General features: G+C 44.6%; 8 protein-coding genes across 8 annotated transcripts; 3 read left to right on the forward strand and 5 right to left on the reverse strand.

Moving 5' to 3' along the window:
- Positions 1–962: 962 nt before the first annotated feature.
- Positions 963–3901, reverse strand: I203_106204 (uncharacterized protein; the record flags this gene model as incomplete). The annotated part of the gene is made up of 7 exons (XM_019147968.1): positions 963–980; positions 1052–1099; positions 1194–1273; positions 1349–1481; positions 1602–1762; positions 1865–3629; positions 3728–3901. The coding sequence occupies 7 exons, from the start codon at positions 3899–3901 to the stop codon at positions 963–965; spliced, it is 2379 nt and encodes a 792-aa protein (XP_019002886.1).
- A 910-nt stretch (positions 3902–4811) lies between these two features.
- Positions 4812–6618, reverse strand: I203_106205 (uncharacterized protein; the record flags this gene model as incomplete). Its single annotated transcript, XM_019147969.1, has 5 exons — positions 4812–4952; positions 5021–5251; positions 5315–5405; positions 5485–6089; positions 6181–6618. 5 exons carry the CDS (start codon positions 6616–6618, stop codon positions 4812–4814), a joined length of 1506 nt encoding a protein of 501 aa, XP_019002887.1.
- A 1127-nt stretch (positions 6619–7745) lies between these two features.
- On the forward strand, positions 7746–10164 carry I203_106206 (uncharacterized protein; the record flags this gene model as incomplete). The annotated part of the gene is made up of 5 exons (XM_019147970.1): positions 7746–8007; positions 8102–8213; positions 8285–8401; positions 8469–8573; positions 8652–10164. 5 exons carry the CDS (start codon positions 7746–7748, stop codon positions 10162–10164), a joined length of 2109 nt encoding a protein of 702 aa, XP_019002888.1.
- A 426-nt stretch (positions 10165–10590) lies between these two features.
- Positions 10591–12679, reverse strand: I203_106207 (uncharacterized protein; the record flags this gene model as incomplete). Its single annotated transcript, XM_019147971.1, has 5 exons — positions 10591–10774; positions 10917–11587; positions 11643–11862; positions 11922–11963; positions 12018–12679. The coding sequence occupies 5 exons, from the start codon at positions 12677–12679 to the stop codon at positions 10591–10593; spliced, it is 1779 nt and encodes a 592-aa protein (XP_019002889.1).
- A 315-nt stretch (positions 12680–12994) lies between these two features.
- I203_106208 (pre-mRNA-splicing factor CEF1) lies at positions 12995–16128 on the forward strand (the record flags this gene model as incomplete). The annotated part of the gene is made up of 9 exons (XM_019147972.1): positions 12995–13018; positions 13092–13175; positions 13243–13350; positions 13424–13703; positions 13791–13938; positions 14000–14033; positions 14092–14554; positions 14623–15950; positions 16027–16128. The coding sequence occupies 9 exons, from the start codon at positions 12995–12997 to the stop codon at positions 16126–16128; spliced, it is 2571 nt and encodes an 856-aa protein (XP_019002890.1).
- A 106-nt stretch (positions 16129–16234) lies between these two features.
- I203_106209 (uncharacterized protein) lies at positions 16235–19543 on the reverse strand (the record flags this gene model as incomplete). Its single annotated transcript, XM_019147973.1, has 8 exons — positions 16235–16869; positions 16924–17624; positions 17689–18000; positions 18084–18499; positions 18573–18714; positions 18783–19000; positions 19062–19149; positions 19224–19543. The coding sequence occupies 8 exons, from the start codon at positions 19541–19543 to the stop codon at positions 16235–16237; spliced, it is 2832 nt and encodes a 943-aa protein (XP_019002891.1).
- Positions 19544–19885: 342 nt separating this feature from the next.
- I203_106210 (uncharacterized protein) lies at positions 19886–22448 on the forward strand (the record flags this gene model as incomplete). Its single annotated transcript, XM_019147974.1, has 10 exons — positions 19886–20612; positions 20682–20763; positions 20829–20911; positions 20978–21363; positions 21437–21513; positions 21573–21623; positions 21684–21749; positions 21813–21987; positions 22051–22185; positions 22284–22448. 10 exons carry the CDS (start codon positions 19886–19888, stop codon positions 22446–22448), a joined length of 1947 nt encoding a protein of 648 aa, XP_019002892.1.
- A 681-nt stretch (positions 22449–23129) lies between these two features.
- Positions 23130–25357, reverse strand: I203_106211 (uncharacterized protein; the record flags this gene model as incomplete). The annotated part of the gene is made up of 4 exons (XM_019147975.1): positions 23130–24104; positions 24550–24590; positions 24666–24699; positions 24848–25357. 4 exons carry the CDS (start codon positions 25355–25357, stop codon positions 23130–23132), a joined length of 1560 nt encoding a protein of 519 aa, XP_019002893.1.
- Between the last annotated feature and the right edge of the window lie 529 nt (positions 25358–25886).

Genomic DNA, 25886 nt, shown 5'->3' on the forward strand with positions numbered 1-25886 from the left:
GAGCGGAATCACCGGACAACCTAAAAGTATAGCAGTATGAGTACTAGGGGGGGGGGCATTTTCCCTGAGCTTTCTGTTGTTTTCCTTAGAAATAAATCATTCGCGTGCTTGTGCTGCATCAGGCTTGTGTTCCTGCACACCAAAGCAAAGCAAGTCAGTAATGGAACAAACAACCCACCCGAGAAAAATGATATATCTCCATCTGATGGATCGACAAATTTAGACTAGAGTCAAGTTCCTGAGGCGACTTTGGTTGTTTACTTGTTTTATCTCCTCGATCGGACCATGGAACGCTGGGAGTACGCGATTGATTTTTCATTGCCATCGACGTCAGAGAATGTGAATGTGAAAACGTGCAAATCAAAGGTCTCTGGCAGATGGTCTGGAATTTTGTAAGAGCGACTTTTAGTGCAATTGAATGAGATTACCAGATTGTGTGACAGCTCGATCGATCTTGGTATGGATGACCATATATAATCGAACATGACTGGCTACTTTGCTCTGAGAGTTGTATTGTCCGTACGCTGTCATTGTAGACTTACTGGGTCATCCAATAATGAAATACAAATGCTGTTGTATTTGCCGTCGATACCAGGTGATCGCGCAATACAGGTGTTCTGAGGTGAATTTATGCGCCTCATCCTGTAGAAGGACCTCTGTTCCTTATAATCAGTCAATGAGAGATAAGGAACCAATGAATAGGTACAACAAATTACAAGGCGTTGTCTGGATGTCATCGCGTTACATATCTATATGTGTATGCATACAAGTGAGAGTGATAGCTTATAGGATATAGGTAAAGATACAGATATAGATATATCAGGAGTCATAATGTCCTCGGCTCCTTTTCAGCGTCTTTTCCAGATTATACATGTCAAATCCTATGGGAAGAGGGGAGTCCTTACTTGTCGTTCATCATAATGTAATTATATCGTAATATATCTATCATGTCATATATCTATCTAATTCATATACTTGTCCTAGATATTCAGATTTTAGAGTATCAGTCAAGACACGATATATAGTGAGATAAGTTGTACTCAGCACTCACCTTCCAAATCCAAGCTAAGCCAAAAGTATTACTTGAACCATTTGCGATCTGACCCAATCAATCAATCAATCAATCAATCAACCAATCAATCAATCAATCAAACATCAGTACTGCACTCCAGGAAGGGAAGTAGTATGCTCACAGCCATTCTGTACCATCTAGCAGCTTCTTTCATATCTTTCTTCACCCCATTTGATCCTTTAGAAAGTAAAAATCCAAGTTCTAATTGGCGACTCGATACTTCAGCTGGCGCTCCAACGTACTTCTTTCTAGGGGATAGCCTGACCAAAGACTCACGCTCTTGGGAAGCTACATCGCCCATCCCAGCAGCGAACTTGAGATAAGCCAAAGCCACTTCAGGCGATTTCTTCACTCCTATACCTTCCAAGAAACAATTTCCAACTTCAAACATACCAAGAGCAAGTTCTTTCTGCAAGAAGTGTGAACGGAAATGCTTATCAGCTCAATGTCATATGCTGGAATCGGATTTCGGACTGTGAGAGGGAATGTAGGAATGGGGACAGGAAGGACCAGTGACGATTGTACTAACCTGCATCAATTTCTTCTGCTGCGGTGTCAATCTCACATGTCCAGGGGATTTATGGAAATCCAATCCGCCTTCTGCCAGAGTATCTTCGCAAGCCTGTTTCAATTCGATAAAAGCTTTTCGATCATCTTTTGATACTCCCCATCCATGACGAAGTGCTAGACCTGTATGAACAATCAGAATCGCAATCACGATCAGTGATCCATCCTGATTTTGCAGATCAAAAGTATACCTTCTGTAATAAGATGGTTCATTCTGTCACTTACCCCAATACATCCTACCCGTCGCGGATCCCCCTTCAGCAGCTCTCATAAAGTACCAAGCGGATTTTGCCAAATCTCCCTTTCCCCTCGCTTCGATACCAAGATGAACGAGATCTTCTGGTGTCTTACCTCCATCGCCACTACCAACGGTAGATTCCGATATGGTCCGTTCTCTTTCCTTTTGTCTTTCCAGAGTCGATGCAGAGACCTTGACGTATTTTCCATGAGGGAACACCAAATCTTCATTGGAACCAGTCGGTTTAGGCGTAGTCGAAGGTGAATGATCGCCATCAAGATCGTAGAATGAATATGCGACAGATTGGAATGACATATGTGATTGACGAGATTCGTTATCCCCTGCAGCTCCTGCCGGTGAACAAGGTCCATCATCCATTTTCATAGGTACCATCAATGGACTGGGTCTCTTCCCATGTCCATGTCCATGTCCACCAAATGGCGGTTGAGGTGTATGGAATATATCTGGATTCGAATGTGTCCCATGATGATGTTGATGCTGGTGGTGATGATGCTCATCACTTATCATTCTATTTCCAACCACCGGTGATCTATCTGAATTTGACGATGCGGACCTAATCGTTTCTGCTCTTTTCGGTATCTGCGTTTCAGCATGAGCCTGAAGTGGTCTGGGATTGGATTTCATAATAGTAGGATGTGATATCGTAGCTGTTGCTGTTCTTGGTATATTGGTGTTATTCCGCATTGGCGAAGTCGGTTCAGATAGAATGACAGCAGGTGCAGGTGCAGGTGCTGTATCGGGCGGTGGGGGAGGAGCTCTTCGATGTATGATCAAAGGTTTCTTCAATTTCTTTTGTCCATCCGATCCAACACCAACACCTGTCACAGCAGCTTTGAATCTTGATAATCTCTTCGGGGGACTTCCTCCACTACCTTTCTGATTCTCTTTGCCGTTGACAGCTTCTGGTGCACCTTCCGTATCTAGCCATTCGAATTGACTCTCGTCGTCACCCCAATCACTCCCCTGTTCACCATGTACACTCGCCCAATCCGCGTGCACCTCCGTCTCCTCTGGCTTGCGTATACCCTCTATCTCCTTTGCATATGCATCTGAGCCTAATCGTTCTCTGTTTCTCCTGTCCCACTGAGGTATCGGTCCGAGATGGAATGACTGTTGCTGCTGAGGTAGGTAGGAAGTGGTGATTGGTGGGTTATGAAGGAGAGGGTTGTCATCTGATGGTACACGTCTGGAAGTCACTGAGAAACTCCTTTTAGGCGTTAATGATCCACAAGCTTTGGTCATAGACGACGAAGCGGAAGTAGAAGCGTTTAAGGTTGAATTACTGTTTGAAGAAGGTATCCTATGTCTGTTATTACTAAGATTTCTCATCTGCAAGCCGCCTTCTTCTCCCCTTTGGTGTTTTGAGGGAGATGGAGTTCTACTCTGCTGATGTCGTTGCTGCTGTTGTCCTTCGAAGTAAGATTGTTGACCTTGTTTAAAGGTGGATGCTTTAGGTGTGGAAGGTGATTCGTACCCATCGTCGTATTCAGATTCATTTTGAGAGATTGTCCCATAACTGTCGAATGAACTTGTAGATGATTTGGATCCTACGGAGCTCAATGAATCGACAGAGTAACGCGAGTCCCGAAATAGATTACCAAATTCTAAGGTCGGTACGGGTGGTTCAGGTTGTTGAGATGGATTGGGTTGGTGGGAATTGGATATGGGATATGATGATGTACCAGAGCCTGAGGTAGATGCGGGATTGTTTGATATTGATGCAGAGTTTGCCTGTAAGGTCATGAGATCAGCTACATCATCCACATGACCGTAAGAGATATCTTGTCACAAATGAGAAAAGTGAAGCCTAGAGCCAAGTAAGTACTCACCCTACTCCTGGCACTTCTCCCCTCAGCTTCCAGCCTAGTCAATGGACTGACAAAACTCCCAGACGAAGCTACCTCCTTTGCAGATGGCATCCTGCGTAAAGATCCTTGTCGGTTCTGTGGATGTGGATAGGTCATCGAGGAAGGAGGTGGTGGTGGTCGAGAAGTCATTGCCATGTCTTCTGCACTTCTACACGCTTGTGATGTGATCCGAGACTTGCTATACCTGTACTCTCATTCGGAATGGATGGGATGGATGGACGATGACGCTGGGATGTCCTGGGTGACCACTTGAATATCTGAAACAGATATGTGAATGATCCGTAATCACTCGCCGATGACCTTCTCGTAATGCAAATATGCTGGAAGACCGGTTCGTCGTATCGGATGGATCCAGGAGTGATTCTGAGTTGGTAATAGGCAATGAATGTTGTTGCTACTACTCGCATTTGCTGTATAGCAACAATAATAATGGTAGCACCGGTTATCAAAACCGAGCTAACACAACGCGTAGATGGTTGTTGACACAGCAAAAATCCAGAGCAGAAATCGACAGAAACCAGTGGCAGCCGATAAAGCAACTTGATGATCACAAGCAACCACCATAGCATGGATTGTTTACCTTCTCTACAAGACCATTAAGAATCCGCTCAAGGCGGTAGACGGTGGGCCGGTGGGTCCATGCTATGATTGGGTTAGATTAAAGGAGTATCGTAGTGATCGAAAGTATCCTGTTCGAAAAAGCCTAGACTCTTGATGAGAGCATATATCCTTTGAATGATCGAAATGTGGACTTGGCATAGAAAGGAAGGAGAAGAGACGATCAATGAATGTAGTACATCACACTAGAATGATCAACTGGTCTGCTTTTGATGTTCCGAAACGCGGTCTTGCGCTGCGAGGATAGACAGACGATCAGAAACCAAGAGACCATCTTGATGGTCGTTGTCATGGTAACATAGCAGGGCAAGAAGGCCCTCCTATACTAATTGGTGTTGCCTCAACCAGCGAGATGTTCATTCCAAATGATCCTATTTCTGTTTCTACCGCTATATACCACTAGTAGCAGCTGGATTTAATTCGCATACTACAAAATAGGTGAAATATCTGTCCTATCTCCTAACCCCACTTGTATGTTGTTGCCATTCTCTTCAGATCCATACGACAAAACTACATAATGGTTCTTAATGAACATATCTCCAAGGACGGTAAATCCTTCCATACCTCCCTATTGAACGATATGACAATCAGTCCTACAACATCTTTCCACGTTCGGGACGTGATCAGGAAACTCACCTGAACACCTGATATACACATCCCGTCAAATGAGTTACTCCTCTTCCAAGCCAAATCTTCAATTGGTACACCGAACCTTTTCCCTGATACGGTGAAGAACACGTTTCCTGTAGAACGATAGGAGGTAGAGCAAGGTATATACCATATGGAAGATTTAGGGTCTTGCCATGATCCATAAATGTTTGAGTGAATCATCGAAGACGCCGAATCGGAAGTAATGATCAGTGTGGTCTGATATTCATGGCACGTCATGTCAGCTGGGTAGTACTAGAGTGAGGGAGTGAGGCAGCTTACACCAGTATCGATTATTGCTCTTCTCGGTGTGGTACGATCTTGAGATAAGATCGAGCTGCTTCCAATTGAGATATCCTCCATCGTTATTCCCCTGTTAACATCAATCAGCTTCGACTGTTCTGGCAACTAGAACGTAGCAGTCTGGGTACCAGAAGAAATGATTGACTAACCAATAATTCTGACTCATCACATCCATCCAAACCAAACCTTCTCGTCCTCCTCTCACATAATTCTCCTCGATCCCACCGAAAGTATATTGACCTTGACCTTCTTCATATACCACACCCTGACTCTGTCGTCCTTTTTGCAACCTTATACTCAAGACGTTCTCGCTAAGTTGGTTTGTCTTGACCAATTTAGAGAACAGAGTTTTACCTTCATCTTCAACTACGTTGTGACTTTTGATTGTTGACATTGAGTCTAATCCCAAACCCATCACACCACTTGGAAATGAGGATTTGAAATCGCTTCCTCCAACTTGAGTGGCAATCGCGAAATCCATTTCTGCCTTTATTATCCTCTGATCATGATATTGGCCGAAAGAAATTATGTCGGAGGATGTATAGCCCAAAGCACCTGATCCATCCGCATAGTAATATACCCAATCATCCGAAACGTTCTTATACGTAGCTGATTGGTGGGGATTGAAGGATGTGTGATTGTATAGATTACAAGAGGAGCAGGATGGTCCAAAGACGAAAAGATCGCTTGAGCCTGTGTCAGGGAGGATGGGCAGGGATTGAGGCGGAGTACCGATTGATATGTATGTAAACCACTGGATCACAAGAAGTATTGGATTAATGATCAGTCAAGGCTCAATCATATCTCCTCTGAAGAATTGGTATGATGAAAGGCAGCAGACCAACCTCTGTGTCACCCCTCTCGCCTCTTGCAACATTATCTGCGTCTCCCCAACTGAACAAACTGCTCAAATCCGCGTCGAGATCCAAGTTGATCAAAGCTTTCGATTTCGTTTGGGTTTGTTGAGAAGATTTAGAGCCACCCAAGTTCAATCCCAGATTGAGTAAACCCAGATCTAATCCCAACAAACGCGCATTGATCGTTGAACGAGCTCTTGATCGTCTGTAATCTTCTCGCTTCTTCAATCCCAGTGCACTGAGATCGATACCCAGACCTAAGGAGATAGGTCCAAGTCTGATACCCCATGAAATCAATTGTTGAGAAACAAGTATTTCACCCGATAAGAGGTTGAACGATGGATCTGATATAATTGGCAGAGTGAGTTGGGCATGTACCAAACATGTTATAGTCGATAATATTACGAGTATATATCGGATTGACATTGTGCCTATGTACTCGAGGGATAAGTTGATCAAGTTGCAATTATTCGGTTCATAATCAGTCTATATATGTATCTGAAAGTACCGCTGTGTTAGTACCTTGGTATCAGTGCGAAGATCAAGACTCTCTTCTCCACTGACACGGGATAGTATAAATTAGTGAACGGACGATGTAGAATCAGTGAACAATCATTGTGATTCCGCCTAGGCAGGTTTGCATACCAAAAAAAACGCCTCTTATACAATTTGGAGTTCTTCAGTAATACAGATTGGTGTGAGAACGACATATTAGCATGTAATGGCATGGCATATGCGATTAGTCAGTCAGTGGTGAATCTTGGAATGTAGCCAATGAATGATCAGCGATTGATAGTGTTTCGAATCATTCCAACGCCAGTGCCAAATGAGAGATGCTGTACCTCGGTCGATCCTAGGTTAATCTCGATTGATTTGCTCGGTATCTGTATTTCGATCTCATCCTATGTATATAAGAGAAAACACAATGTCAAGGAGAAGGCACGGCGATCATGTATCAGGTATCGAGTACACTCTGTGCACAGTCAATCAGTTGGAACACAGCATGATGGTGATGGATGCTCGCGAACACTTATATGGTAACTTGGACGCGTACCCATTGCAGGAAATTACCTCGTTAAGCAAATTCGAACTTGCAACAAGAGAACGGAATGTCCTTTAATACAAAGGCAGCAAAGGTGATTGATTACAGTCACAGTCACAGTCATGACTTGGTTGTTGCCACTCCTCCATCGACAGCAGTGTTGTACTCTGATCATCCTCCATTGATCAGTGATAGACAAGCTGCAATAATAGCATATAGTTACCAAATGAAGAGTAAGTAGTAGTAGGGAGTGAGCAGTACAAAAGAGAACATCAAAACCCGACGCGCAAGGGATCATTTTTTTTGAACCTGGTATTCCTTCCCAGTGTCAACAATTCACCCTGAATTTGGTATACTGAGATATCTCTCACATCACGTCGAAACTGCTCTTCCATCTCGTATCTCATCATCGACATTAATCAGTTTCAACATTACTATCATCGAACATCACGTGTCATCATCATCACTCTCGAGATCATCTGAATGATTGATCAAGATTAGACAAGACAAGATGAAATCGTTGAGAAGATCCTTGAATAACAATAACAACAATGGCTCGTCGTCCTCTTCTCCCGCACCTTCACCTCCCCTTCCCAACCAGCATAACCCTCAGCAATTCCCATTAGGTAGACCAAGTCAGAAAGTCGCTCCTCCCCAGAAAGTTATCAAGGCTCTACAGTCTCATAGGAGCACCAACCCGCAGGAATTGAGTTATAACAAAGGCGACTTTTGGTATGTCACAGGAGAGAGGAATGAATGGTTTGAGGCTTTGAGTGAGTATATCTGTCAATTGCAATTAGAACTACCATCTTATCCCCACATAGATAAGCTACATGAGCAGAGCGCTGATGTGGGATATCTTGATAGACCCGTTGACGGGATCGAGAGGACTAGTACCAAAAGCAGATTTCGAAGAGTTCGTTAAAGGTGGAAGACATCCCTCGGGTCAGAAATCGATCGATCAGGGCAATCAATCCAGGTCAGTCAAATTCATCTTGAAAGTAACCTGAAATCAACGAATGTCAGGATTGACCTTTGAGAATGTCATAGACCATATACACCGTCGCAAGGACATCTTTCACATACTAGCGACCCCCGTTCTCCACCTGGAACCAATATATCTCCCCCTCTGTCTGCTGAGAGTGCAAAATCCAAGCCTAGACAGCCGTGAGTGATCATTCTCCTCTCGAGAATCATATTACCAGGTGTCTGACCAGTGCTTCATGCGTTCCAGGGTATATGCTATCGTACAGTATGATTTCCATGCGGAGAGACCGGATGAACTGGATGCTAAGAAGGGAGAGCCGATCGTAGTCATTGCGCAGAGTAATCATGAGTGGTAAGTATGGTGATCGCTTACTGCAACCTTCCATATAATCTCGAGTCCACTATCTGACCTGCTATACCTTTGCGACAGGTTCGTTGCCAAACCTATCGGTCGACTCGGTGGACCCGGACTGATCCCCGTCACTTTCGTCGAAATACGTGATCCCGCAACTGGAAAACCGGTAGAAATGAATCCAAACATGGTACCTGCTGTGGAAGAATGGAAGAAGGCTACTGCGGATTACAAAGCTGCTGCTATCCCATTAGGAAGATTTGACATCGCACCGGAACAAGCTGTAACGAATTCACCTTACGCACCCGCGCAAACGTCTAGTGCGGCTGGATCTCAATCATCACTCGCACGTACAGGATCAACCAGCTCCGTCAATCAGTTGACAACTGCTAACGGTCGAGTCAGTCAGCCGGACCCTCAACCAAGAGCACCTTCACAACCTGTCTATCGACCCGAACAAGATCCGATGTTTCCACCTGGGGAGTTGACTTCGCTTGGCGTTCCTTCGTTCCACAACGAATCGGGCAACTATTGGTTCAGATTACATGTCAACTTCGTACCGGATGAAACGACCGCTCCTGGATATACTTTAACGCTTTATAGGACATATGAAGATTTCTACGATTTCCAAATTAGCCTGTTGGATACTTTCCCTTACGAGGCTGGCCGATCAACTCGACCAGGAGAAGAGGATATGACACCGCCGGAAAGAATTTTACCATATATGCCTGCCCCGGTGGATGATGAGATTGACGATGAACTCACCGAGTATAGAAGGGAAGAATTAGATGCTTATGTTAGAGCGTTGGTGGATTTGAGATCGAGACAAGCTGGATATATCCTAAGACACGAATTGATCAGGACCTTTTTCGCTGCTAAATATGGCGATTACTGCGAAGAGATACCGAGGAATGATATCATAGGTGAATTGGAAGAAAGATTGAATGAAGTTTCAATCTCTCAACAACAATCTCAGCAACCTCAGCAGAATCATCAGAGAGGTTTATCAGCCGATATACACAATAATAATCTCCGATCGCAGTCTGCCTCTTCGAGGCATTCTCAAAATCAAACTCAGGATAGATATTCACCATTACCCGGAGGACATCACCAACAGAATAATCGAAGTATATCTTCAAGAGGTCCATCGCCCCTACCGCCTATAGATACTCAAAATACATCACATAGTAGACCACCGTCGAATAGACAGTCTGCAAGTGGTGGTCAGACAGCATCGTCATTCGGGATGAGTAATGCTTCTGCTGGACCACCTTTATCTGCTAGTTCAGCTGGAGGTGCAGGTGGTGGCGGTGGTCAACCACCATATATCAAGATAAAGATATATGATCGGGCGACCGACGACCTGATTGCGATCAGAGTGCATCCATCTGTGACGCATTCGGAATTGTTCGAAAAAGTCAGAGCGAGATTGGGACCTAATGTGAATATGTTGAGGTACAGATCATCGATGGATGGTGGTTCCGGATCTGCGGGTGGCAGTCAGGGATATAGGGAGTTGAGGGATGATAGAGAATTGAGGGATTGGTTAAGGACTGAGGATCAGAAATTGGTCTTGTACGCTGAACAATAGTTACCATTTGCGAAGGGTACCGGCGAGGGATTGGAATCACCCAGTAGTAACAAGCAGCAATGATTGTATGAGATGATCGTTAATTTCGAGATGATCTGAATTGAACTTGGATAACATGCAATGCATTGGAATTTAAAGTAGACTGCGTATCAGGATAAATGCATATTTTCGTATATACAACATGATCACAGCCTAAATGATAAGCCTCAAACTACTATGTACAACAAATAGGAAGGAAAGAACGTAGATTTCTATGAGGTGTACCACGCATTATATAGATATATATACGTTTAACTGCTATCAAGGATTGTTGCGAATGTGAATGTAAATGTACAACCGGCAGACGATGTTTTTGATTAAAGAGGATAAATCGGCAGATGATGAAGTAAGCACAATGCAGAATACTCGTGATGCTGAGTTTGGTGATCATGACTCTTCTAATGCGTTTGGTTTCATACCATTACTGTTGTCCGCTTGTTTCTTCAAGGCTTCCGCGATGTAACCCTCTACATAGCCTATCTCAAAACCAAGTATCACTTCTGATTCTAGATTCGCCCTATCGAAATCGATTATTTTGATGGATCCAGTTATAGGGTTTCTCACCCAATGTCTAAGATCAATATCGTTGTGACCCATGCCGGTTTCGCAGATAGCCACGAATGATGGTATCACTATGAATGTCAGAGGCTCAATCAGCGAAGATCATGTAAATCATTCGATGATACGGGGAGCTCAGAGAAGCAGTAACTCACCCTTCTTCCTGAGTGATCGTTTCCCAGTCAACAGCCACACCTGCATCTTCTAACATGATCAATTGGATATCTTCCCCATTCATGTTCGAACCCTTGAGCACACCGTACAACTCTGGGACTATCCCTCTCTTATCGAGTCCATGCCCTATTAAATGATCGAAAGCATTGATCTCACGTTCCACATACTTTCGAATGGTCTGCGCGGAGACCCAATTATCTTCCTGGTTCGCTGAGAATGCATCTGGACAAGATACTTTGACAATGATCTTCTGTGTATACGTGATCGCGTCGCCTTCGAAACGTTTGATTTCAGCCTTAAAAGTGTGCCAAACATGCCCTTTACCGATACAGTCCCTAAGCAGGATTTCGAATCGAGTCGGAGTCGTCTTGAGAACAATTCCATTGGCGAATCTTTCGTATAGATTGATCAGACTACGATGGCGAGAAGTTTCGGCTTTTGAGAGCATTATAGACCTTGTTTGCTTCCACGCAATATCGTTTACAAGCATTCTCGTGACAAGGGGAGAGATTGAACTACCCATCGTACCGGTATCCGCCACGAGATTGACACGAATTTCGGATTGAGAAGCGCTAGATGAGCTGGCACCACGGTTTCTGTGGCTTCGACCGCTTCGACAGAGAAAGCCAAGCGTGCCTCGTGGACTAACATGCTGTAATGAGGGAAGTCAGCCCTCAGATATACTGGAAGATTAAGATTCTACTAACCAAAGCTGATCTCAATGAGCGAAGTCCCGATGATGACTGGATTTGTTCGGGAGCTGCTTGTTGAGCTGCAGAATATCCCGTTCCTCCACCTGTACAGACGTAATCGGTATCATCAAGAACCGCAAGGGACAGAAAAAGGGCAAAGGTCCCAGGTACATCAGGTGCCAAGTGTGTAGGTGAAGGCTGAGTCGAATTGGAAACGGTGGGTGAGACTTCGATCCTGTTGTTGCCTCGATTTAGCCAGAACAAAACACTTCGCTCGTTGTTTGTTAGGCAGACCCAGCAGACTGTAGGGGAGCCTGAGGCGAATTGGGCTCGAACCTAAGTGATATCAGCTTCATACTCCGTCACAAAGCGAAGAACGTTGCTACTTACTTTGGTAAGAAGTTTACCGGTATTATATCAGCCGAAGTCAGACCCATCACAGCGCTCATCGTATTGTTGACACTGACAGAGCGATCATTGTTGAACGAGACCGCATTTCGAGCTATTATCTCAGGTATCGCATCTAAGACAGCTGATGAGGCTATGATGGGTGGTTTGATCTCGACGTAAACCGACTTTCTGGCGTTATCGATAAGCATCTCAACATCGGGTCTTCCAGAGCCTCCTGTGCCTCGGGCACGATACCTCCTGGGTCCATCCCGAGATGTGTTTCTTGCCGAATTCTCCAATAGCAGGACATTGACTGCACCGAATATCCCAATCGACATGAATTCGGTCATCCCAACCTCTCCATCCACAGGCATATTCTGTACCACCTGATCCTTGACCGAGTCCACAAGGCAACCTACTTTTCCCTGAGGACCTAACAATTCCGTGTCGACGCCGTCGGTAAGATAGTTCAGCAGCTGAGGGCGAAGCTTTGATCGTAGAAGGGCACGACTCAAGTGGAATATCGAGGGTATCGCATCGAGGGGTAAATGGGACAATTCCACGTTCGTGGGAGCATGTCGACCGAGTTCTATGTTGATTGGACCGAAATCTAGGGATGAGATCAATTGAAGGAGAGCGTTAGCATCATAGCTCATAGGCATCTTGGAGCTTTTGAAGATCGATAACGGGGCCGACCAAGTAATGATAACGTGAGATCCACGAGTAGCTAGAATGCCTAACAAACGTTCGGAAGATAAGATAACTAACTGTCCAGATAAGACTAATAATTACTCGTACGGTGACACGCCAGGTGCCACAGACCCGGAACGCAGAAACACCGCAAATCAGCGACACCGAGTGGCGTGTAGGGAATCATCTCTTCATGAGCCTATGCGTATCTCTATATCTATACCTATATCTATATCTATATCCATACACGTCTATACATCGCATCCTCCGATCATCTGATTATCATCATGGTGAGTGAACAACTTGTGTCCGTGTGATGGATGGGATGAGGCGTACGTCCATGCAATGGTCCTCAGCATCTCTGACGCTGTATGCTCATTCTAGGTCCGTATCATCATCAAAGGTGGTGTCTGGAGAAACACGGAGGACGAGATCTTGAAAGCTGCTATCTCGAAGTATGGGAAGAATGTGAGTAGGCAATGATGACACACTGACAGTCTGTGGAAATACTGATCCTTATGGATCAAACATTCAGCAATGGGCTCGTATATCATCACTTCTAGTCCGTAAAACACCGAAACAATGTAAAGCAAGATGGTATGAGTGGTTAGATCCTTCCATCAAGAAGGTCGAATGGTCAAAGGTGAGCTTTATCCCACATCAACGACTTCCATGGTATTACAGAATCTGATAGCTGATGTATTTGTGATGTGCAGACGGAAGATGAAAAGCTACTACATCTCGCCAAGTTGATGCCTACACAATGGCGTACGATAGCGCCTATAGTCGGAAGAACAGCAACTCAATGTTTGGAAAGGTATCAGAAATTGTCAGACGACGCGGAAGCCAAGGATAACGAGGAGCTGGGATTGGGTGCTGGCGAAAATGTAGAAGCTAGACCTGCAGCTGATGTGAGAGGTTTGAAACCTGGTGAAATTGATACGGATCCTGAAACGAGGGCGGCAAGACCTGATCCCATAGATATGGATGATGATGGTGAGTAAACCAAATCCAATCAAATCAAAAGCACTGAAATTGAACAGTGGACTGATATGGATTTTTACATTTGGTTGTGGTGTGCAGAAAAAGAAATGTTATCCGAAGCAAGAGCGAGATTGGCGAATACCCAAGGTAAAAAAGCCAAGAGGAAAGCTAGAGAAAGACAATTAGAAGAAGCTAGAAGATTGGCTTTCTTACAGAAGAAGAGAGAGTTGAAGGCGGCTGGTATCAAGTGAGTCGACGGTTCTGCAAACAGGCGTGAAGACCATTTATTAACCTAATATCACGAATAGCCTTCGACCTAAAACCAAGAAGAAGGGTATGGACGTAAGTGCAGCATTATTCGTCAAGACCGACTTGTCAGCTGATCCCACATATGATACAGTACAACGCCGATATCCCGTTCGAAAAGCAACCCGCACCTGGATTCTACGATGTGGCGGAGGAGAATGCCAAAGTGTATGCAGCCCCTGTCGGCCAGTCGCTACGAGCTTTAGAGGGAAAGAGGAAGCAGGAACTAGAAGAATTGGAAGAGAAGAAGAAACGACAGAAGGGTAATGATGGAAAGAGCAATCAGACCGCGCAGTTCGTTCAGGCGAGAGAAGCACAAATCAAGAAGCTGAAGGAACAAGAACAAATCATTAGAAGGAGGAAGTTGAATTTACCAATGCCTCAAGTCGGAGAGCAAGAATTGGAGGATATAGTGAAGATCGGTCAAGCTGGTGAATTGGCGCGGGAGCTTGTTGGAGGTGAAGGATCTGGAAGCAAAGCTACTGAAGGATTACTGGGAGAATACGAGAGCTTAGGTCAAGCTAGGATGGCAAGGACACCTAGAACAGGTCCTCAGCGTGAGTCATATATTGCTCCCTTTGATCGCTGGCGGCGTGTATGATATGCTGACTTGTGAAATATCCAGAGGACAACGTTATGGCCGAAGCTCGAAATCTTCGAAACATGCTTAACGCTCAGACCCCTCTTCTCGGTGATGAGAACACTCCTTTCCACGGTGGTGATACTGGCGGAACTGGTTTCGAAGGTGCTACTCCCCGACATGGTGTCGCTCCTACTCCCAATCCCCTTGCTACCCCTGCTCGTGGCGGAGTACTTGCTACTCCACGAACTGTTGGTGGTGTAGGTGCTACTCCCTCACGAACACCACGAGATAACCTTAGTATCAACGATGGCGAGTCATACTATGGCGAAACACCTCGAGATGAGAAACGACGTATAGCCGACGCTCGACGAGCATTGAAGGCAGGTTTCGCCGCTTTGCCTAAACCCGAGAATAACTTCGAACTTGCCGAGACGGAAGAAGATGAAGAGGAAGAGGACCAGGCGGTACCGCTCTCTGAAGAAGATGCAGCTGAAAGAGATAGACGATTGAAGGCTGCAAGGGAATTAGAGGAGAAATTAGAACTGGAAAGACGAAGTACAGTGGTGAAGCAGAATCTACCTCGACCAGTCAACGTCAATACTTACAAGATTCTGGAAGAGTTGAACTCGGTCGAAGCTGATGCGGACTCCGCCATGGTAGCTGCCTTCAGAATGGTCAACTTGGAAGTAGCCATGTTGATGAAACACGATTCGATCGCTCATCCTCTTCCCGGCACTTCCACACCTGGTGGAACCGCCTCAGATTATGATATGCCTGAAGATGATTTCGTTGCCGCTGCTAAACAAGCTATACATAGCGAATTAGCTGGTCAATTGGGTCTACCGGGTGCAAGCGACGAACAACTTAAATTAGCCATCTCATCGAATTTCTCGGAAGATCAAGATCAAAATGCCAATGATTTCTCCGCGAGTTGGTCTTCTCAGGATACCCAAGAGAATTTGATATATTCACCTACACTTAGGAAATACGTCGAGAAGTCTTCTTTGTCCGAAGATGAATTGAGGGAATGTTTTCTAGCCAATATCGAGCTCACAAAGGAAAAAGTCATAAGTGAAGCTACGAAAGCTTCCAAGGCTGAGAAGAAATTGGCCAAACAGTTGGGTGGATATCAGATGATCAATTCGAAACATAAATCGAAGATATCAGAATTGATGGAGGAGATACAACAGTCCAAGAGGGATTACGAGACTTTCCAAATGTTAAGGACGATTGAGGAAAGTGGTACACCGGCGAGATTGGAGAAGATCAAAGATGAGGTGGATATCTTGCAGAGGAAAGAAAGGGATTTGCAAGCTAGATATGCGGAATTAATCGATGAGAGGAGAGAGAGGTTATCGAAAATTGAACAGGTCAGTTGATTGTTGCTCATTCGTCCGATAGGTTTTATCAAGAGTGGTAGCTGATAAATGATATGACATTGAACAGCTCGAGGAAGATAAGATGGTACTTCAAGCTCAAGCCGCACTCGATGCTCAAGGTTGTGAAATTGAAGTTAACGGTGATGACGTTGAGATCAATGGGAATTAGGAGAGGTTCAAATCAAAAAATGTAAAGCAGTCATTGGATATACAATTCATTGCATCGTGATGATGATTATGCATTTGTTGTCATTTAGCTATGTTGTATGTTAATTTCATTGCTTGTTATCATTACCCAATCTACCGAACAAGTTACCTACTACTCCACTACTACCAGATTGTGATCTGTAACTTTCCAAGAAATGCTTCATCATTTCATATTCTCTCTTATCATCTTCTCCCAATTGACCTAAATCTTCTCTCATCTCTTCATCATCCTCATCCTCGTCATCTGATATACCAGCGGTTTTCAGAGCTGCTTTAAGTTCTCTGTCCATAGCTAGTAGGTCATCCTCTTCCATATTCTCAAGATCTTCCTCGGTAGGAAGAGGAGGTAAAGGATTTGATGAAGATGGTTTCGGATTTTGGGATTTGTTTAATGAAGCTTGAGAGGAAGATTTTGACTTTGACTTTGATTTCGATTTTAGTTTTTCTTTGTTTGTAGATAATTGAGGCTTGTTCTTTGATAGCTCTTCGTCCATGGCTTTCATAACTTCGTCGAATGAGCTCAAGGATGAATTACCTTGTTGAGTGGTCAATTGTGGTGAATCCTCGGAACCTGTATCAAATTGGACTTTCTTTCCATTATTGACTTTCGACTTGTTGATGGATTTGTTGGAAGGCTGAGGCAAATCGGATGGTTTGAATTTCGAAGTCGATCCAGATCCAGATCCATTCTGAGGAACGAATGCTACCATATCAAATGAGATCAGTAATTTCAAGGACAATTATTTGTACAACTCACCTCCTCGTGCTTCTCTATCCCCTATGATCCCTTTCCACAAATCGTCGTTTATGCCCAAAGCTTCTTTAGCGAATTTGAGAAATTCTTCCTGTTCTTCAGCCATATCTACGTCTACTTCCATCCCATCGTCCGCGTCGTCGTCATCATCATCACCTTCCCCTTCATCGGGATCACCCCATACACGCCGTTGCATCTCCTCATCTAAGTCAATATCACCATCCAGCTTCAGCTGACTCTGTCTTTCCATCTCTTCATCTTCTTCGGTGATCTCTTCGATCGTAGCGCTCCTGGGAGCTCGACGATCACCTTCAGACCATTTCATCTGAGCGATCTTCCTTCCTATTGTCCCCGCTGGAGGTAACTCATCCTCTGCCTCATCTTCATCCGAAGATTCAGATACTACTCCGTCATACTCTTGCTTGGCGAATCTCGGTGGTCTGATTGCCGAAGACGATGAAGAGGAGAAAATGTCTTTATGATCGAATTTAACTTCTTTCTTTACTTTATCTTTCGACGACATGGAATCATTTTTCGACGCAGAAGAACCTTCTTGTCGAGTTTGAGTTTTCTTACCCCATTGGTCATCTGGAAGAGGTGCGATAAGGTTCTTCAGTCGGTTCTCCTTTTGAGCTTCTAATGTCTTTCTCTCTTCTTCTGAGTCATCGTCATCGGAGTCATCCATATCTTCATCCGATAATTCACTACAACATACAAGCAAATCAGCATGCTCATTCAGGAAAATCCCAAAGGATGGCGATGACTTACTCTTCGAATCTCGCACCAGTCAAATCACCTTGACCACCAACGAAATCTTCTACCTTCTTAGCCAAATCCTGTAATGCTTGACCATGTTCCTCTCCCAATTCTGCCTTTCCATCTGTATTCTCTCCAGGTTTAGCTGTACGCCCAGATGCACGCATCATCATCCCGTCCAATTCGTCAGGTGAGACTTCCAACCACGATTCACTATCTTCCTCATATGACGAGTCAACTTTCAGTGTTCCGGGAACGAGATCTGAGGCAGATGAAATTGCCGAGTCAACCAGATAAGCGAATGAAGGTCTTTGGGAAGCAGTACTAATAGTCCAAAATGGTCAATTGTCAGCTAATAGTATCGAACCAGCAGCTAATAGTATCGAACCAGTATACAGCAAGCTCACTCGGAAGATTTGATACTCTGATATCCCTTTTTAGCTTCTTTTTCTCTCACTTTCCACTTCTCACTACCTTCCAACTCATCACCGAACCATCCCGCTTCCCTCAAGTTATACAAAAATACCTTATACCCTTCGTCACTAACCAAAGAGCCGTCCTCAATCTGGTTGTTGGGTCCGCTTCGATGTTTGTTACCACCCTCCTTGTACATGATTTCGAATCCCGTTGCTATCTTTATACCCAAATCCCTCCATCGTTTTTCGCCTTCGTTATTTGGATCATCAGGTACATGCCATTCCGGACCGAATATCCTCGGTGGGTGGAAAGCCTGGCCTTGCAGCTGAGCGTATGCAGCTCGGGTCATTGTGATAGGTGTAAGAATAGATGTGGAAGGTGCGAAATGAGTCATACGTGCTGCAGCCTAATGGTAGCACGAGGCACAGGAAGCGATTTCTCATCAACAGTTATTCAACTAGAGGAAAATGATCACTCACACGTAGTTGAGATGGATCTCTGACATAAAACCCTTCGACAGCTTTCTGTATCAACTCTAGATTCTTCTTCAGAGCTTTAGCTATTGGAACAGGTAGATATGCTTTAGTCCTATGTTGATGAGTGTTTAGAGCGTCTGGATAGCTGTTACACCCAAGATGAAATTTCAGCCTCACCTGAAAACACCTGAGAATCGAACTAGGACAACTTACCATGATATCCTATCCCAGACTGCTTGTTCCATCTTCTCATCCACTCTGTACCTACCAGTCCGAACAGCTTTGATAGCGTCTTCTTCAGATATGTAGGACTCGGGATCGAACTGTTTCTCCATGTCTTCATCATCCGGTATCTGTCTCGGTTTCGAGCTTGATGGAGTTGAACGTATAGATAATGGGATCAGATGTAGATGTCCACCTTGAAGCCAAAGCTACAATACATGAGTATCATGTCAGCAACCTAGTGATGATGTGGGAGAGCAAAAGACATACTCTATTTTCAGCATTTTCAGGTGAGACCCAAGATGGAAGTTCGTTGGCAGCTTCGATCAACAGGAATTCGCCATCTGTATCTCGCACGCTATGGATAAAGCATTGAAATCAGCTGTTGTACTCATATAATGGTAACATAGCTAATAAGAGACTCGAGCTTACCCAATGACGACATCTTGCCATTTCTCACTGATCTTCAACAATAACCAGACTACCAACCACTCATCGTCAACTGCATCTCCCACTCTCATCGTGCCTTCCAACTTATCTCCATTAACAGAAACTTTCAATTCCCATGAATCCTTGTTCCACAGCCACGGCTGTATGAGTAATGACTCCACATATTGAGTGAGCAGTAAAGCGGTCGAGGTGGGATCGTAGCTCGGTGGGAGATGAAGGACATAATGAAGCGTGTCTTCTGAGATGGTCGGTAGCGGGAATGCTCGAGGAGTGTGCGCCAGAGATGGGAACGAATTCGACATGGTGAGGATAGAGCGGATGCTTGACCTGTTTTCTTGCTCTGTGATACCCTAGCTACACAGCCTGTGCAGTGAATCTTTTTGGAAGACCTGTGAGGAGATGTACAGAACGATTGATAGGTATAGATAATTTCGAAATTTCAAGAAGGATGGATGTTAACTTAACCGTTATCTGATCTTTGAGTGGCAAATAAATCGATTTATTTATCGTAAACATCCATCTCAATTTAACCATTCATGTTTCCATCACATTCTTTCCCTTTTACCCCCTCACATCTCCTTGTTATCTCATCTCCCATCTAGTCACACATTCTCTTTGCAGGTCTCGCTGTATAGAAGTAGATCATGTTCTCTTCGATATTCGGCGATCAAAATGGTACACAGCGCGGACCACAGGTATCGAAAGTGAAAGTCTCCGTCGTCCAAAAACCAAAACCAACATCCACATCAACACCCTCATCATCGAAATTTTATAGCAGTAGTAGCACTATTACTGGACATCTGAAAGTACCTTCTAGCAGTACCAGCACAAGTGCAAACAAGGGGAGGATCAACGGGGTTACTTCACCTAGCAAGAATGGTACATCATCGACATCACCTAGACCGACATTACTCAAGAAGGTCTCGTCAGCTATCATTGATTCCAAATCAAGTAGTCCCAAGCCAGCTAAGAGTAGATCATCGCCTGCTCATAGTAGATCGCCTGGTCAGAAGAGGAAGGCAAACAGGATAGAACGTGTGGAATCGGAATCTGAATCGGAGTCAGACAATGGAGGCTCAGAATCTGAATCAAGTGAAGATGCCTTGGATCCGAAACCGAAATTGAAACGTCAAAAGCCATCACCTTCCGGCAATTCCACGCCTACAAGCTTACTAGGTAGAGATGATGATTTGCTAGGGAGGAAAGATGATTTGTTCTGCTTGGATCAAGTGGACATGCGAGGGGAATATAGTAGAGGATGGGTCGGTTTTGTAGAATGTGAAGAGGTATTGAAAGGGAAAATGAAGGGGTGGGCTAGTGCAGGACACGGATGGGGAGAGACTAGCAAAGGCTTGGAGAAATATCAAGCTTGTGAGCCCTGTCTGCGATACTAGTCGTGATGCGGGGCAAAACGCTAATTCGATATGTATATATTGATAGATTTCCCTCAACCCGGTTTCGAGAATGGTGATGTTCCACCTTCAGTTGAATTACTATATCCTGCTGAAGGCTGCAAAGAAAAGTGAGTTAGACCACTACGAGCAGTATTCGTCATGTCAACTGACTTTCAGATGATCTTGCTTGCAGGTTCATCCTTCTCACTCCGACTTCCGCAGGAGAATATAATCCTATATCAGAATTGAGGAACGCTCTTCGTATGATCCTAGAGCGTAAGCTGCAGAAACGTGTTACAAGTCTTGATGTCGAAGCTGACAGTTTGATATACCTTTGATCAGACTACATTCCATCCTCTCACACGCATATTTTCGGTAGATTGTCCGACTCCCTTTCCGATCCATTGGATACCCCTTCATCAATGCCTTCCAGGCTCACTTCCCCATTCGCCGGATCCCTTGCTACTCCTCCTCCAGACTCCTTACCGACAGAAACGATAGGTGATGCCTTGCGTAAAGCTCTCGCACCTAATCGTAGAGATGGACCGGGCTTCTTGCGGGCTATGGAAAGGTTCAATAACGCTATGTCAGAACTGCAACAAGAAGGAAGTATGAAGGTGTACATGAAGGGAAAGCAGATGAAGAAGAGGGAATGGTCGCAGTTGGTGGACTTAGTTCATGAATCCGCATACTCTAGGGTGGTCGGCCCCTATGCATATACATTGGCGGTGAGTTGCATAATTCTGTTGGATCGCGGCCTAATGTTGTGTAAGCTGATGGAAGTGAAATGGCTCTTGTTAGCATCATCCCAAACATCCTACAGAAGTCGCGGAAGCTATCAGTGCGAAAGAAGATGCGTACGGTGAATTGAGGCATAAGTGAGTCCAGCTGGATCACATGTCATTGCATTTGATCCTTTAGCTGACCTATCTTATAGCTTCATGAGCCGAGTCATTGAACAGACGAAACTCGGTCCCAATTCAGTATTGTGAGTTATCTTTTTCCCGTTTACAGAATGGCGAGTCTATATACTGACTATTCATCATAGCGTGGATTTGGGAAGTGGTGTAGGCAACTGTGTTCTCCAAGCAGCGGTCCAAGCGGGATCAAGAAGGTGAGCTTCTTCCTAGCCGGAGTAAAGGGTATGAAAGCTGATAACAAGTTTACCTTGTCGCAGTTACGGATTCGAACTCTTGCCTGTACCAGCTCACTGTGCGAGACTACAACTCAAAGAGGTGCAACGTCGATGGGCGATGTGGGGGTTAAAGGGGAATCTGGATGTTGAAGTGCACGAAGGTGACTTTAGGGTACATCCGATGGTATCTACGAGATTGAGAGAAGCAGATGTTGTTGTAAGTCTATCTTTCTTTCGTAGCACAAAAACCTTCCGCTCATTTAAGCTTGATGTATGACAGCTGGTCAACAACGAAGTCTTCCCTTCGTCGCTAAACAACGACTTGACGAATATGTTCCTTGATCTCAATGATGGCGCGAAGATAGTGAGCTTGAAACCTTTTGTGCAGGAGGGATTCAGAATGAATGAGAATAATGTGAGTTTTTGCCTATCAACTGATCAGTCATTTGACGTCGACAGTCGTTGTATAGCTTGAAGATGTTGACACTAATTTTATCCCTTGATGCCATTTAGTGCGACTCATTCGGTGCGATCGTCAAGTTAACCAAACATCGCTACTTCCCAGATTGGGTCACTTGGAAAGGCGATCAAGGGGATTATTACATACAGACAATCGATAGAAGTATGAGGGCAAAGTTCGAGGAGGAAATGATGAGTGGTAGGAGATCAAGAAGATGAAGCGAAGGATCGGAGTATTCGTGTCATGCCGAGGAAGACGAAGTGAGGAAAGATCTATTCAACATATCTCTGTGCAATAAGCTATCAATCCATAAATCAGATCACTGTGGAGCATGTCTGAAACATCATATTATACTATATTTATCGTTCGGTAGGGGAAATTGGAGTGTAGATAGGAATAGAACAGGGACGTTCAATTTACTTTAGTCGCTGTGCGATAATAGTTTAGATTAAATCATTATTCATATGCTCATATGCTAAATGCAAACGTGTTCTATATCAAACAAAACATGTTCAATCCTAATGACATGATGCGATATCAGAGCGAGAGAAGCATTTGTTACACATATACATATATGGTTGATAGTATATTATTTATATGATTATTGAACATCCAGTTCTCAAATTGATCAATTCAATGGGATCTTTTCCATCCCAAGATTAATCATCATACAGGAGACGAATGACGGCTTTTCATATGGGGTATAAGACAAAATATAAAATATATAGGGGTAATGGGTAAAAAAGGAAACAATCAGAATAATCTGTAAATCGGAATGGATGAAGGGAAAAAGAAAGAAGATGCACAGAATGTGGACAGAATGTCTGTTCTGAGGAAAACGGTTAGGAGATGGGATTGAGACAAAGTAAATTTCTTTTTTACAAAATATAATTCTACTCCTATCCGGTATATCCATAATTACCATTTCCCCCATACTGAGCATGACCATGACCATCAGCCGGACTAACATCTACGACCTCGAAATTAAACCTGGTATCATCCACATCGTCATTTTCATGTCCGTTGGAATGCATCTGCATTTCGATGGGAAGCTGTATACCCATATCCAAATCGTCCATCTGGCCGGCCGCAGCCTGCATAGCCTGTTGCACCATATTGATGTCCACATCATTTCCATCGACTCCATCACCAGTACCAGTCTGTTGGTTCAGCGATGGATCTAAAACATTGGTTGATGTAGACTGATCAGGTTGAATCTGATTATTATCCAATTGACCAACTCCATATAACTGCGTTCCATCTTGATAATACGATTGGTGTTGCTGTTGTTGACTCTGATCCTGTTGTTGGGGTTGAGAGAAACCCAAATCACTCTGTGGTTGTTGTTGTTGAGGTTGTTGAGCAGGTAATGAATTTTTTTTAGTATTTCGTCGTCTAGATTGACCCGTCAAACCACCTGTCTTGGCGTGAGTGGAGGTAGCTGACAGTCTAGGTTTCTTATTCGGTTGACTGGCTGCCTGTTGATGTAACGTACTTAAAGCATCTTGAGACAAAGTCGTTATACCTGGACTCGACATTGATACTTTGACATTGGGATGTCCAGCAGCAAGGGCAGCAGCTGCAGCTTCCTTTCGAGCTGCATTAGCCAAAGCTTCTTGTTCCTTCTGAGCGTTCGCCGCAGCTTCTTCCTGCTTCATACCCCTTCCTTGGAATCCACCATTATCGAACCTCCATAAATGGTTGGCACGAATTCGCCATCCGTTGATGCAGCCTTGATTCAACTTCTCGTAGTACATGTCAGCACCCTTACGGGCGAGGTAGGTTCGCACTCGATGGGCCGAACATCGTCCTTCGTCACCATCCCATTCGGATGGGTAGTGTTTTCGGATCCAGTTGACGATTTCATTGGGTTTCTGGGAGGGGCAAATGGTGAATGTCGGCGGAGGGGAAAAATCAGAGGGGTTGGGTGCAGTGGGTATGAAGTGCAGTGGGGTTGAGAGAAGAGGAGAACAAGGGGTACAGTGCGTTGAATGTGTGATTATGTGGTCGGAAGCGACGGGGATTGCAGAAACAAATGTATTTATACGCGTCAGCATGGATTCTTCTATGTTTCGGGTTGGGATTGGATAGCAGGTGGGGGTATATGGCCTATCCAAAGCGTTATGATGCGCATGAGATATAGAGAAAGATAGGGGTTCATGGATGGACTGTAAGAACGGGAGTATGGTGAATTATGGTGACGCGTCACCGCTTCGAGGCGTGATGACGGAGAGGATTACACGATCAAGCGTGTGAACATCACCACTATGGTGATAAGAGATAAAGGTATCTAAGAGGTTGATGTTGAACCGAACTCACCAATGGCCAGTTATCATTTCCGTTTGACAGTAATGCACGGCCTAAAAAAAGGAGACGATCACGTCAGTCCAGAGTACTTTTCCTGGTTTTATGCATTAGGGTAAATTCGGACTTACCAATGAAGAGATTGACACTAGCGTTGGGAGGAGGCTACGAAAAACATGAATTGCCACGAATCAGTATATCTTATTGACAATTGCCACAAGGTCAGAAGGGGATGATGAGGGGAAGGAAGAGATAGCGATAAGATAAAGAAAAACAAGCGGCAGTGCCACCACCATCAGAATGTGGTACTTACAGGAGGCCATTCGGGATTTGTCATGATTGCTGTAGGAGGTGCGATCGCTCTCATCATCTTTGCAGTGGGTGATCCAGGCATGTCTTCATTCTCCGCTGCTATTTGTGCGATCGCGTCCATATCCAAAGACAAGTTTTCGTTCAATTGATCCGGAGGTGGGAAATCCGCCGGTCGAGGATTGGGAGCAGAAGCTATTGATTCCCTTATTCCCATTCCTGAGCTTGTACCGTGTATATCATACTCTTTGGATCCAACTTCACCTTCCTGTTGAGTTCCATTCGCATTGTTACCTGTGGAGTTGCTGTTGGTGTTATTGTTGTTGTGATGAGGAGGTGCGGGCAAATCCATCAATTCGGGATCGATAACTGGTTCATGAGAGGGTGTGTTGGTATTGGATTCTGCAGGTGCTGGAGTGAGCTCGGTAGATGATGGTACAGGTCTGGGGGACCCCTCGGGTGCAGTGGATCCTTCTGCGGGAGGTGGAACAGGTGTCGAAGCTGATTCCGACATCTCGAGCAGGAGTCGCCGAAAGAACGGCTTGAAGAGAGGATATAGGAGTGCTTCGAGTGTTTTTGGGGATGACTTATGTATTCAAGGTCGTCTGGGTCGAGCCGCTGTTGATTTGCGCTGAGCTCTACAGTGCTGTTGAGATGTAAGATGTATATGTCTGTATGACAAAGGGTTATTTGTTGTTCTGGCTGTAAGAGATCAATCACTTTGTATGGTTGTGTTATGATATGGCTGTATCTGGGAATTTAAGGGTAAACACTCACCCACCATGCAACAGCACGGACGGAATCAAATCACCTTCTTACCCGGAATTACTCAAAACGCCGCCACCAACTTAATTAGGTCATCCATTTAGGAGACGGGCGGTTCTCGGATGAAAAGCGAAGGTCAACTCCTCCCCTCCACCTGCATACGATGTTCCAACTTTTTTCGAACATACCAGTGCTATAGGTATTCTGCAGTGACTGATCATCAACGAAAGCATTCCAAACAGTAAACAAAGATATCCCATTGCACAACCACATACATC

This window comes from Kwoniella mangroviensis (assembly GCF_000507465.2).
Source record: "Kwoniella mangroviensis CBS 8507 chromosome 1 map unlocalized Ctg02, whole genome shotgun sequence".
Lineage (NCBI taxonomy): Eukaryota > Fungi > Basidiomycota > Tremellomycetes > Tremellales > Cryptococcaceae > Kwoniella > Kwoniella mangrovensis.